This window comes from Heterodontus francisci, chromosome 1, assembly GCF_036365525.1.
Source record: "Heterodontus francisci isolate sHetFra1 chromosome 1, sHetFra1.hap1, whole genome shotgun sequence".
Classification (NCBI taxonomy): Eukaryota; Metazoa; Chordata; class Chondrichthyes; order Heterodontiformes; family Heterodontidae; genus Heterodontus; species Heterodontus francisci.
The window spans coordinates 94,701,919-94,715,109 of record NC_090371.1 but is presented as its reverse complement, the minus strand read 5'-3'; the positions used below and the strand labels follow the sequence as shown (position 1 = coordinate 94,715,109).

Genomic DNA, 13,191 nt, shown 5'->3' with positions numbered 1-13,191 from the left:
ATTTTGTGAAGGCTCCTTGATGCCATACTGGGTCAAGTGCTGCCTTGATGTCAAGGGCAGTCACCGTCACCTGCGGAGTTCATCTCTTTTGTCCATGTTTGGACCAAGGCTGGAATGAGGTCTGGAGTCAAATGGTCCTGGTGGAACCCAAACTGAGCATCAGTGAACAGGTTATGGGTGAGTAAGTGCCATTTGATAGCACTGTCAATGACCCCTTTCATCACTTTTCTGATGATTGCGACTAAATTGATTGGGCAATAATTGTCCTACTTTTTGTGAAGAATACGTACCTGGGCAATTTTCCACATTGTCGGGTGGATGCCAGTGTTGTAGTTGTACTAGAACAGCTTGGTTCGGGGCACAGTCAGCTCTGGAGCAGAAGTCTTTGATACAACAGCCAGGATGTTGTCAGGGCCCATAGCCTTTGCTGTATCCAGTGACTTCAGCCATCAGCCATTTCTTGATACCATGTGGAGTGAGTCAATTTGGCTGAAGACTGGCATCTGTGATGCTGGGAACATAAGGAGGAGGCTGAGATGGAGCATCCACTTGGCACTTTTGGCTGAAGATGGTTGCATCTAAAATGTGGGCTAAAATGTGGCGAGTCGAAGAGACTTAGTAGTTGGCAGGAAAAAAGACAGAGGCGCAAGGGGAGAGCCAACTGTGCAACAGCCCCGACAAACAAATTTCTCTGCAGCACCTGTGGAAGAGCCTGTCACTCCAGAATTGGCCTTTATAGCCACTCCAGGCGCTGCTTCACAAACCACTGACCACCTCCAGGCGCGTATCCATTGTCTCTCGAGATAAGGAGGCCCAAAAGAAAGGTTGCAAATGCTTTAGCCTTGTCTTTTGCACTGACAAGCTGGGCTCCCCCATCATTTAGGATGGGGCTATTTGTGGAACTTCCTCCTCCATTTAGCTGTTTAATTGTCTACCACCATTCACGGACGGCAGAGCTTTGATCTAATCTGTTGGTTGTGGGATCACTTAGCTCTGTCCAGAGCAACCTGCTTCTGCAGTTTAGCATGCATGTAGTTCTGTGTTGTAGCGTCACTGGGTTCGCATCTCATGTTAGGTAGGCTTGGTGTTGCTCCTGGAATGCTCTCCCACAATCCTCATTGAACCAGGGTTGGTCCCCTGGCTTGATGGTAATGGTAGAGTGAGGGCTATGCCAGGCCATGAGATTACAGATTATGGTTGAATACAATTCTGCTACTGCTGATAGCCCACAGTGCCCAGTTTAGAGCTGTTAGATCTGTTCTGAATCTATCCCATTTAGCGCAGTGGTAGTGCCACACAACACAATGGAGGATGTCCTCAGTGTTAAGATGGGACTTGGTCTCCACAAGGACTGTGCAGTGGTCACTCCTACCAATACTGTCATGATGCATTTGCAGCAGGTAGATTGGTGAGGACAAGGTTAAGTAGGTTTTCCCTCTTGTTAGTTCTCTCACCACCCAGAGCAGGTCCAGTCTGGCAGATATGTCCAAGTTGGTAGGATATGGCACTAGGAAATGCATTCACTGACCTTGACCACTTGTGTGAGGTCACTGAACTTCCTGTGGCACTGCATCTAGGGTCCTCAGACCTTGACTCCTGGCATTGATGACCACGGCTATCTGCTCCCACTGCCTTCTGTGCTTGTATCTCTCTCTCTCATGTTGTGCCATTCTTCAATGTTTCCCAGGTCAGAGTCACCTCCTGAATGACTGAACTGACAGAAGCTCCCCCATCTGATTACACAACGTTTTTTCATGCCCTGTCCAGAACTATGAGAGAGGCCCCTGTGGAAACAACACCCAGGAAAAATATGTTGGCAAACTGTTCTACAATGGTAATGACAGCACTGGGAGTTAAGGAAAATACACAGTAGGTGTAATATATGCTCTTTTTTTAATAAAATCTGCGAGTCACAGAAGTTACAGGCATTTTATATAAAAAAGGAGGTAATGCATAATGAGAAAACCCTTTAGATTTTCACTCCAAAATAAAAACCAGTAGTGTAATTTTTGGGCAAGAAAACCACCTAATAAATATTAATGAAAAGTCTAATGCAGAAAAATTCAGATAATTATATATATATAAAACAATGTATCAGTGCAAATAGCAAAGTCCCCACCAGTGTACCATAGCTGACTTTTACATAAGATTCAAATAGACTTCCAGAGTGCTCAGCACACTTGTTTTTAAAACAGATTTTTGGCAGTGTATTCTTTTTACACTGTTCAAAAAATAAAAATACAAACTCAAATGTTGGAGGCAGAAAGATTAATGCACATGAAAAGTAAGCTGCTAATCACATTATTTAAAACAGTACCAGACTTGAAGAATCTTGTTTCTTGTTAGAGATTTCTTATGATTTTAACCTAATCCCAAAGATTAATTGTACAAAAAATTTCTTAACTAATATTTTGCAAAAGAGATTATGAAAGTTTTATTTACATAATATAGTACCATTGAACCAAAGTTTACACACACCATGGCTTCTGTAAGCTAAGCCCGTCACATTGTGATTGTCATTATTTGAAATGACTGTAGATAGGAGGCTACTTGGAGCTTAGAATATGACACAAATCAATTTCAGATGAATTATTGTTCTGATGAAAGTTGAAATGGATCGCGAAACGTGACAGGGTACAGTGAAATTGGTGTGTCTTCAAGCAAAATACAATATAATTCTACAGTAGCCTGGTTTAGAACATAGAAAAAATGTTAAATTAATAATAGAATGCATGTTTTGGACAATTTTAAATCTACAGTTAACTTTCCCTAGTTTGTGATGTGGCTGACTTACTGGGAACGATTATTGGATATATTGTAATGTTATTTCTTGTTATAACACAGTACTTGATCAGAACCAATATTTGCCCTTGGTGAGTGCGTATTTAGAGACAATGGGGATAATTACCTGTGTATGTTCTGGTAGCAGGGAACCTGGCCCACCAGCAGCACACTTTGAAAACCTGCAGAGGGACTGTCTGCAATTCTGTGAGATTTGCTTTCAGTGGGCAAGGTTTCCTGCCAGCGGAATGTATACAGAAATTTTCACTCAGTATCTCAGTGGCAATCAGTAAAGTATCACACAGTATAACAGTAATCATTTACTTTTTCTTGTTGAGCTAGGTGGAACTTAAAACAACTTAAAAGCTAAGTTTTATTTTTATCTTTTACAGTAAAGATGCCATATGACAAAATGCAGTGACCATCAATTTAATTTCACTTGTTACACGTTCTTATGTAGTTAATTTCCAAAATTTAAAAAGGAAAATATTTTGCCCTTTTTCATCTCTCATCATGTATTCAAGTACCAAGTATATTTTGTAAAATCTGGAGCATTTGAGTTATATTTGTCAACTTTATGCCTGATGTGCGTCAAAGACACTGACTATTTTGAAATTCAAAGGATTGAGAATGAAATTCCTCAAAACTAACATGGGAAATTGTCCATTTTACTTCATAACTGACAGCCCAGAAGTGAAATTGCATGCTTCGAAATAACACATTTTAAAGTCATGTATTTCCACAATTTTTAGTGGATCAAATACATAGAAAAGCAATCATTTTTCCTTTTCTTTAAACGTGGAAATTTCACTCCCATAAAATGTAAACATTAAATACACCGACCATTCGTCTTTTTCTGGAATGGTATCTCCCTAAACTCACTTGATATACCATAGCATTTGTGACCAGGCATATTCAGCAGTTCGCTCTAAAGAGTTGTGTTAAATAGGTTCAGTAAAATTCACAGTGAAATTAACCACCATTCATTATTCTTCTTCAGCATCATTGTCATTGTCATCATCGTCATCGTTTTCATTGTCCTCTTCATCTTTTTCCAGTTTGTTGTATTTTCTTTTAAAGAATCCCAGCTGTTTTATTTAAAAAAAAGATTTCATTCAGAGAAATGTAAAGGCCCTTAAATATCACATTTCCTTTTGTGTACAACTAATGGGATCCACTCACTTTTAAATTGCAATTTAGTGACATTGGGGTGAATGCTCTGCTCCGGGAAGCACCAGAGCAAGAATCAAGCTCCATACTCACTAATTTATTTGGAGATTGGCGACACGAGTGAGAATGGCTTTTTCAGACGGCTAGCACAAGCATTATGGGCCAAATACCTCCTTCTGAACTATAACATTTTGTGTTTCATTCAAAAATGCTGGGACAAACACTTTTAAGACTGTCCCATACAACGTTATTTCACTGTTAATTCCATCTGGCCACTATTCTCACTAACATATGTTATGTCGGTTACCATCTTATATGTAACTTTCAAGTGCATTTATAAATTAGGCTAGCCAATTACAGAATGGGAATCACTATGCATTTATGATGACTCAAGACCATAGAGGACAAAACAGCAATCAGAAGTAGATTACGATGTTCAGTGGCATCTCACTCTCAGAACCAAATGATTAAGTTTAGAAAACTAAAGAAGGTACTTACTTTCCACAGGGCACCAATCAATGCTAAAAGTACAAGCAGTCCTGCTATCACACTCCCAACAATTACTCCTACGGGAACTTGTTTTTTTTCCACTGGTTTGGTTATTGTAATTGGGATCTAAAAGTTAAAATAAAAAGAATACTTATATCTCAATCCTGTTCAAAGGTTCAAAAAAAGCAAATATGCAGATCTGAGTGCAAATTGACCAGTCTCATGATCTTAGCAAGGAGCCATGCCTGAAGGAAGATTGGTTGGAGAAAGTGTGACACTTGAGTGTTAATCCTCTTACCCACACTCCCTTAAAGTATTGTTCCCTGCCATTTTAGTATAAAATGAATGGATCTCCTATAGCAGTGCTCTTGGTAGATATGCAATTCATAACAAGAACATTATACTCTGCAAATTACATTCTATTTTACTGGTGGATCTCCTGTGACATTGCTTAAGATGAGTCGAATATAGTGTTTTCTAACAATGGGGATGTTTATGCCATGTAGGGCACTAAAGCAGGGCCAGTGATTTCCATTTTTATTAAATGTTATTCAAAGATTTTTGCCAGTGCTTTGGGGATTGAATTCCACAACTCAATCCATTATTTTATAAAATGTTAAATGAGTGGCCTTTATATTTATAATTTCTTTATATTTATTTACAAGTTTAACAGCTAAGAATAAATAGCGAGATGATTGGCAAGATGTGCTGTTTAGTTTTTGACAGGACTAAGTGGAAGGAGTGGGATTTAGCTGCATTGGAGGTAGTCCAGGGTTTTAGTAACGCTCACAAATGGTCTTAAGCTTTGGTAACACTTGGCCAGAAACTTGGGCAGAACTGGAATTACAGTCAGAGTTTGTCAGTGGGACTACTGGGGTTCAGCAGTATGGGTGAATCCTTTGGTCTAGAACCACTGTAAACATAGAACCTATATCTGTTGAAGAGGAAGCCTGAAATTTGGCAGAACAGTGGTGGAATATAGGATTTAGCTCACTGGTAGATTCCTCGTGCATACCAGTATGGAACAAAGAGAGAGGACATGGATCTGAAAGAATTGGGAAGGGGACAGGGGCTTATTTGCAACTTTTTAAAGAAATCTCTGCAAACATAATATTTGGTATTTTGTGATTGATTCTTGGAAATTCATCTTTGTTACTGTCTGTTGTCATAAGAGTTCTTTTTTTTTAAAAAAAAGCCAAGAGATCACTGTGCCTTTAAAACTGAGAAAAAAAGGACTTTCTGTGAACAGCAACTGAATGTTGACATGGTATTTGAAGTTCAAGCTGTAAAACTTGTATCCAAGTTTTACGATTGTTTTGTGACTTCACTGTTGAAAGCTTTCAGTTTCAGTTCTGCACTGTGAAAGAGACCAGGGAGCTGTGAGCAGCTAAAAGCCAGTTGCTGTCAGAGACCTGGGTTTGCAGACCAGAAAAATAGCTCTCCCAGAAAGGAATGCTTGTCTCTCTTGTAAAAAAGGAATCTGATATTTGAGTTGAGGCTGTGCTCTGCCTGGAGAGAGAAAAAGGACCCCTGGAGAGGAAAAGACACAGAGAAAGAGGAGTTGCTGCTCTCTGTGGAGAAAGGCTCATTTGCTGCGAGGAAGCCTGCATTGTTGAAGGTAGCAAAATTCCTATTTTCTCCAGTCTCTGAAAAATCTGCCTCCAGACTGAGTCCTGTGCCTTTTGTGTTTTGGGAGGTCTTGAACTCTCAAGAAAGTTTTTACTGTTAAGACTGCTACTTTAAACTTTAAGTAGACTTGTTGCTACTCTTGTGCTGAAAGATCTGTGTGATGCCTGTTGCAGACGGATTGCCTTGAATGCCTACCCATCACAGACTCTTTATCAAACTCACCTGGAGAGACATCGAGTGGCATCCGACTATTCGACTCTGGAACACCTCGCTGTTCTGGAAATATCCTACCAGAAGTTACCCAGTTATTTTATTATTCCTAAGAAACAGTTCTAATTTAAAACATAATTTTAAAACCGGTTAACCATTGGTTTTTGAATGTAGGTGTATGCATGAGGGTTAGGAAGAATAAGGAGTTGTAAAATCTTTTCATACTTGTAGACTTATCTCATTGTAGTTTAAAACTTGGTTTATTATTAAATAAATGTTGTTTAAAGAAACCTGGTTTGGCATGCTTTATTCTGGGGATAAATAAAGTGCTTAATTTGGCTATTCTTTTGGGAGGTGGGAAACTTTACTAATATGCTGTGACCTGTGGAGTTGTGGGACTGAATTAACAGTGCATCAAACCCACCTTGGTCATAACACTGGCTGGAATTTTACGCCACTCCAAACAGCCAGATGGCAGCAGGGGTGGGGGGTGGCGTAAAATGGAGTGGGAGGCTCCCGGGAGGTTTTCCTGACACGCTCACGCCTCTACCCCACTTTACATAGGGTGTGGAGGGGGGGTGCAAAAAACGTGCTGCCCGCCACAGGCCGATCAAGGCCCTTAAGTTGCCAATTAACAGCCACGTAAGGGCCTTCGCCCGCCTCCATGCAGATTTTACGCGTGGCAAGCGGGCATCCTGGAGCCAAGAAGGGTTGCCAGCTAAAAGCTGGCCCCGGGGATGGGCCCTGAAATCGGGCACAGGGTGCCTGATTGAGGGATGCCCTTGTTTCCCCAACCATCCCCAGGCTCCCCTTCCCCTCAAACAACCACCCTTGCCTCACTGGGACCCGATCGATTACCCCCAGCGAAGCAACCAAAACTCACCTGAATTCCTGGCTCCATGTCTTCATCTGCCGTCGGCTGGGCTGCAGCCCCAGCAGTGGCCACCGCTCCCGCTGATTGGCTGGCAGCTCAATGAGGCAGGACTTCCTTCCTCATGCGGGTGGAAGTCCTGCCTCGGAACAGTTAAAGCCTAGGGACCCGTAAAATGTGGGATGGATCCCCAGGTTAGGCAGAAGCGGGTTTGCCACCAACTTTTACGTTGGTGGCCAGCTCCCGTTCGCCCAACGTAAAATCCAGCCCACTGTCTCTTTTCCTATTTCTCCTTATCTGTCTCACAGGTGTCAGTAATTGGTATGTTTACATATTCTAGCAAAAGGTAGAGCGTTTTTTCCTTTCAAATTTCAGCTTTTTCTAAAAGAAGAATTTAAATCAGGATGAAGAAAGTCTGTCTGTCTCACTCCGTCAAATAGATGCTAATAATTAGAATGTTTACATTTTCTAAACAGCAACAAAGCACAGGTTTGAGCTTGTTTTCAAAATTAATTAATTTTTTAAAGAGCTCAAATTAGGATGAGAAAAGAAGTTAAAATTGCCCAGGTTACTTACCCATTGGAAAGCTGCTAGAATCTCACTGTCTGCAATTTTAACCTGCTCTCCTGTGCAGGTGGCAGAAACATCCACCCAATGCCAGCAAGGTCCTTCTTTGTATATGCATGCTGGGTCCTGATGATGACATCAAGACTCCATTGCAATTTTAATTCAGGCCTCAGCAGGGATGGCAAAGCAGCTTTCCAGCCAGGTTGAACCAGGTTGGCAAAGGATCAGGTCCCCAGAAATGGCCGAAAATGGTAAGTTTCTTTCATTCCGTTGTGAGGCTGAATGTAGAGCCAGGAAGAGCAGCAGTGCTTACAAGAAAAGCTTAGGCCTCCTCTGCCCTGGGCTCTCCCTATTCCTCAATCCAAGAAGCCCCAGGAACCTAGTGCTGCCACCTACCTTCTGTTGGTGGGCAATATCCAACAGCTTCTTCATGCCCATTCCATGTGGAAAAGTGGCATATTATAGAGGCTGGTGAGTTTAGCTAGCCCGAGCCTCATTTCTAGTATTGGGTAAGTTTCTGACCTAGCTCATCATCTACTGCTCTGAACCCACCCAGAGTTAAAAGCGATGCCTGTCAGTCTGTCTCCCTAAAACACCTTGTGAAATTTGTAGAATATTTATCATTCAAAATCAACTAAAGATATAATTGATGTGTAATCCGTAAAGTGTCTTTTTCTATCTCTCACACATACAAACACACAGCCTCTGGGTTCAAAAACACATTGCTGAATATAGATTTTGCCTGAATAAAACCTTTAAAATTTATCTTGTTTTTTCCAGATAATTTAGAAAAACACACAGATGTTGGGGAAGGAGAGAAGCATTCTATCATATGTCTACTTTAAATACTATGCATGCATCTGGGAAATTGTACATACTGCACATGCTCAGATTGCAGGATGTACTGTCTGCAAACAATTTTACTGTTCTAGGCAAAGATATCAGTCCAAGCCCAGGCTTTTGGGAGAAACTCAAGCTTTCAAGTAAAAGTTTTAATTAAGGCATTAAAGGACACAAAATTTGGATGGCTTTAATCATGTTATTGTGAAATATATATTTCTTGCACTTATTTACTTTATAAATTATTGTGGATAAATAATTTAGAGATTTTAAATATGTCATAAAATGCAAACATTTGTTCAAAATGCATTTTGAGTAATTCAATTAGTTCATTAACAAATCCAAGACAGTGAAAGGTTGACATGCTACTATGGTGCTTTTTTAGACCTTCCCTATCCATGTAACCTCCTCTAACCCCACAACTCTCTGAGATATCTGCACTTTTCCAATCTGGCCTCTTCTGCATTCCCCATTTTAATTTCTCCACCCCTGCCAAGGCCCTGGACTCTGGAATTCCCTCCCTAAACCTCTTTGCCTTTCTACTTCTCTTTCCTCCTTTAAAATGCTTCTTAAAGAACATAAAAACATGAAAAATAGTTGCTGGAGTAGGCCATTTGGCTCTTCGTGCCTGCTCCGCATTCAGCAAGACCATGGCTGATCTTCTACCTCAATTTAAACTTCCCGCACTATCCCCAAAACCTTAATTCCCTTAGTACCCAAAAATCTATTGACCTCTGTCTTTAACATACTCAATGATTGAGCATCCACAGCTCTCTGGGGTAGAGAATTCTACAGATTCACAACCCTCTGAGTGAAGAAATTTCTCCTCATCTCAGTCCTAAATGGCTGACCCCTTATTCTGATACTGTGTTCTTGATTCTCCAGCCAGAGGAAACATTTTCTCAGCATCTACCCTGTCCATCCCCTTAAGAATTTTAGACGTTTCAATTAGATCACCTCTCATTCTTCTAAACTCCAAGGAATAAAGGCCTAGTCTACTCAATCACTCCTCATAGGACATTCCCCTATCCCAGGAACAAGTCTCATGAACCTGCATTGCACTCCCTCTAGGACAAGTATGTGCTTTCTTAGGTAAGGAGATCAAAACTACATACAGTACGAAGCTACCTCTCTAACCAAGCTATGGTCATCTACTTGAACATCTCCTTATGTGGCTCAATGCCAAATTTTATTTTATAACGCTTCATTGAAGCACCTTGGGACATTTTACTACATTAAAGATGCTATATAAATACAAACTGTTTTTGTTGAAGACACGCATTAACCTGTTTAAACCTGAATTTTACAGATTTGTAACTATACCCTGTAGTGTGATATTATGTAATAAAATGATCTCCAGAGCTATTGTTCATCCATCTATCTATTATATATTAAGTTTGGTATGTGGGAGTATGTTTCATTGAAACTTTATTATAAATACTCCTGTATGTGATGCTGTGGTAAGCTTTATCAATGTTAAAAAGGTCACATTGCATTGCACAAGAAGTTGCATTTGCGAGTTTCAATAAGTAACTTGAATTGCTTGCTAAAATAACTTTTTCATTCCCCATTTTTCCATAGTAAATGAAAGTTTTATTATGCAAAGTAAGAATTTAAGTAAAAGTTAAAAATATAACTCTTTCCCAATAATGTGATTACATTACAGATTTTAGTGAAAGTCTCACCATCTTTTAGATGCCTGGCCTTGGACTTGACCCAGGGCTATTATTCTGTTTCACTGCTGCCATCTGACTGAACAAGGGCTTGAAGGAGTCCATAGCAAGAGGCTGTTGCAGGTTTGAGTAGTGCTCATGGGCTGTGTCTAGCTAGTACACTAATGGCGATGGCTATGCAGCCTTATCCAGCACTGATTCTGCTGCCGCTGTGTATATCAACTCCAACACTATGGACATAATGTGCTACCTTTTCCCCAACTCTAAAGCCTTATTACCCATTGCTTGGCTATCAGGATGTTCAGCTGCACTTTGTGCATATTACTTAGGTTTATAGCTGTCAATGTGCCTGGGTTCAGGGTGCCCATCATAGCCATGATACTGAAAACAAGAGAGAGAGAGAAACTGGAGAAAGGGTTGGGGCAAAGAAAAGAGAATTAATTATACATAGACATCCCATAGTGTTATTCATGGAGAGGCAAAGCTAGGCATGAAACTTTGGTCATGGATGTGCAGAAACCCCAAGAAACAGTGAGAGCCAAAGACATTGCACATAGAACAAAGAACAAAGAAAATTACAGCACAGGAACAGGCCCTTCGGCCCTCCAAGCCTGCGCCGATCCAGATCCTCTATCTAAACATGTCGCCTATTTTCTAAGGGTCTGTATCTCTTTGCTTCCTGCCCATTCATGTATCTGTCTAGATAAATCTTAAAAGACGCTATCGTGCCCGCGTCTACCACCTCCGCTGGCAACGCGTTCCAGGCACCCACCACCCTCTGCCTAAAGAACCTTCCAAGCATATCCCCCCTAAACTTTTCGCCTCTCACTTTGAACTCGTGACCCCTAGTATTTGAATCCCCCACTCTGGGAAAAAGCTTCTTGCTATCCACCCTGTCTATACCTCTCATGATTTTGTACACCTCAATCAGGTCCCCCCTCAACCTCCGTCTTTCCAATGAAAATAATCCTAATCTACTCAACCTCTCTTCATAGCTAGCACCCTCCATACCAGGCAACATCCTGGTGAACCTCCTCTGCACCCTCTCCAAAGCATCTACATCCTTTTGTTAATGTGGCGACCAGAACTGCACGCAGTATTCCAAATGTGGCCGAACCAAAGTCTTATACAACTGTAACATGACCTGCCAACCCTTGTACTCAATACCCCGTCCGATGAAGGAAAGCATGCCGTATGCCTTCTTGACCACTCTATTGACCTGCGTTGTCACCTTCAGGGAACAATGGACCTGAACACCCAAATCTCTCTGTACATCAATTTTCCCCAGGACTTTTCCATTTACTGTTTAGTTCACTCTTGAATTGGATCTTCCAAAATGCATCACCTCGCATTTGCCCTGATTGAACTCCATCTGCCATTTCTCTGCCCAACTCTCCAATCTATCTATATTCTGCTGTATTCTCTGACAGTCCCCTTCACTATCTGCTACTCCACCAATCTTAGTGTCGTCTGCAAACTTGCTAATCAGACCACCTATACTTTCCTCCAAGTCATTTATGTATATCACAAACAACAGTGGTCCCAGCACGGATCCCTGTGGAACACCACTGCTCACACGTCTCCATTTTGCGAAACTCCCTTCCACTGCTACTCTCTGTCTCCTGTTGCCCAGCCAGTTCTTTATCCATCTAGCTAGTACACCCTGAACCCCATGCGACTTCACTTTCTCCATAAGCCTACCATGGGGAACCTTATCAAACGCCTTACTGAAGTCCATTTATATGACATCTACAGCCCTTCCCTCATCAATCAACTTTGTCACTTCCTCAAAGAATTCTATTCAGACATGACCTTCCCTGCACAAAACCATGTTGCCTATCACTGATAAGCCCATTTTCTTCCAAATGGGAATAGATCCTATCCCTCAGTATCTTCTCCAGCAGCTTCCCTACCACTGACGTCAGGCTCACCGGTCTATAATTACCTGGATTATCCCTGCTACCCTTCTTAAACAAGGGGACAACATTAGCAATTCTCCAGTCCTCCGGGACCTCACCCGTGTTTAAGGATGCTGCAAAGATATCTGTTAAGGCCCCAGCTATTTCCTCTCTCGCTTCCCACAGTAACCTGGGATAGATCCCATCCGGACCTGGGGACTTGTCCACCTTAATGCCTTTTAGAATACCCAACACTTCCTCCCTCCTTATGCCGACTTGACCTAGAGTAATCAAACATCTATCCCTAACCTCAACATCCGTCATGTCCCTCTCCTCGGTGAATACCGATGCAAAGTACTCGTTTAGAATCTCACCCATTTTCTCTGACTCCACATGTACAATGCCCAAGAAATAGAGGTAGACATCCTAGTAAAAGTGTAGAACATAAGAACTTGCAGGACATCCCAAAGTGCTTTGCAGCCAATTAAATATTTATTTTTGAAGTGCTGTCAATGTCTTAGTGTAGGAAATGCAGCAGCCAATATGTGGACAACATGGCCCCACAAAGAGTAATGAAATAAATGACCAGAGAACTGTTTTTGGTAATGTTGGTTAAGAGCTAAATGTTGGCCAGGCCACCAGGGGAAATCCCTTGCTCTCCTTCAAATCATGCCACGGATCTTATATCGCCACCTCAGAGGGAATTTGGGGACTTGGTTCAATGACTTGTATGAAATATGGCATCTCTGGCAGTACAGCATCAAGTGTCAGCCTAGATTATGTGCGCAAGTCTCTAGATTGGGGCTTGTCCCCATAATCATCTGACTCAGAACGTATTACCATTAAACCATGGCTGACATCTTTGCTGGCAGCAAAAGAACTGAAGTCCCAGACACATGTCAAAAGGTAGGTCTGCAGAGGCAAAACTTATATTGGCCAATTTTATGGGAAAATTTAATCCTTTGTGAATTATTTCAGTTACCATGTTTTTAATATATATATTATGTGTATGTATTCGCTATCTCAGGAAACTTGGCCCAAATCCCAGGGACAGGGTGATTTG

The 13,191-nt window shown here is 41.4% G+C and overlaps 1 protein-coding gene across 3 annotated transcripts in view; it reads right to left on the bottom strand.

Moving 5' to 3' along the window:
• Window positions 1-1,874: 1,874 nt before the first annotated feature.
• Window positions 1,875-13,191, bottom strand: part of itga2.2 (integrin, alpha 2 (CD49B, alpha 2 subunit of VLA-2 receptor), tandem duplicate 2) — a 260,388-nt gene continuing 249,071 nt past the window's right edge. For all 3 annotated transcript variants that reach the window (XM_068032759.1, XM_068032766.1, XM_068032773.1), the window contains 2 exons: window positions 4,450-4,566; window positions 1,875-3,869 (listed from right to left, as the gene is read on the bottom strand). In XM_068032759.1, coding sequence (XP_067888860.1) covers window positions 3,768-3,869; window positions 4,450-4,566 — 219 coding nt within the window. In that variant the 3' untranslated portion in view covers window positions 1,875-3,767. The remainder of the gene's footprint in view (window positions 3,870-4,449; window positions 4,567-13,191) is intronic.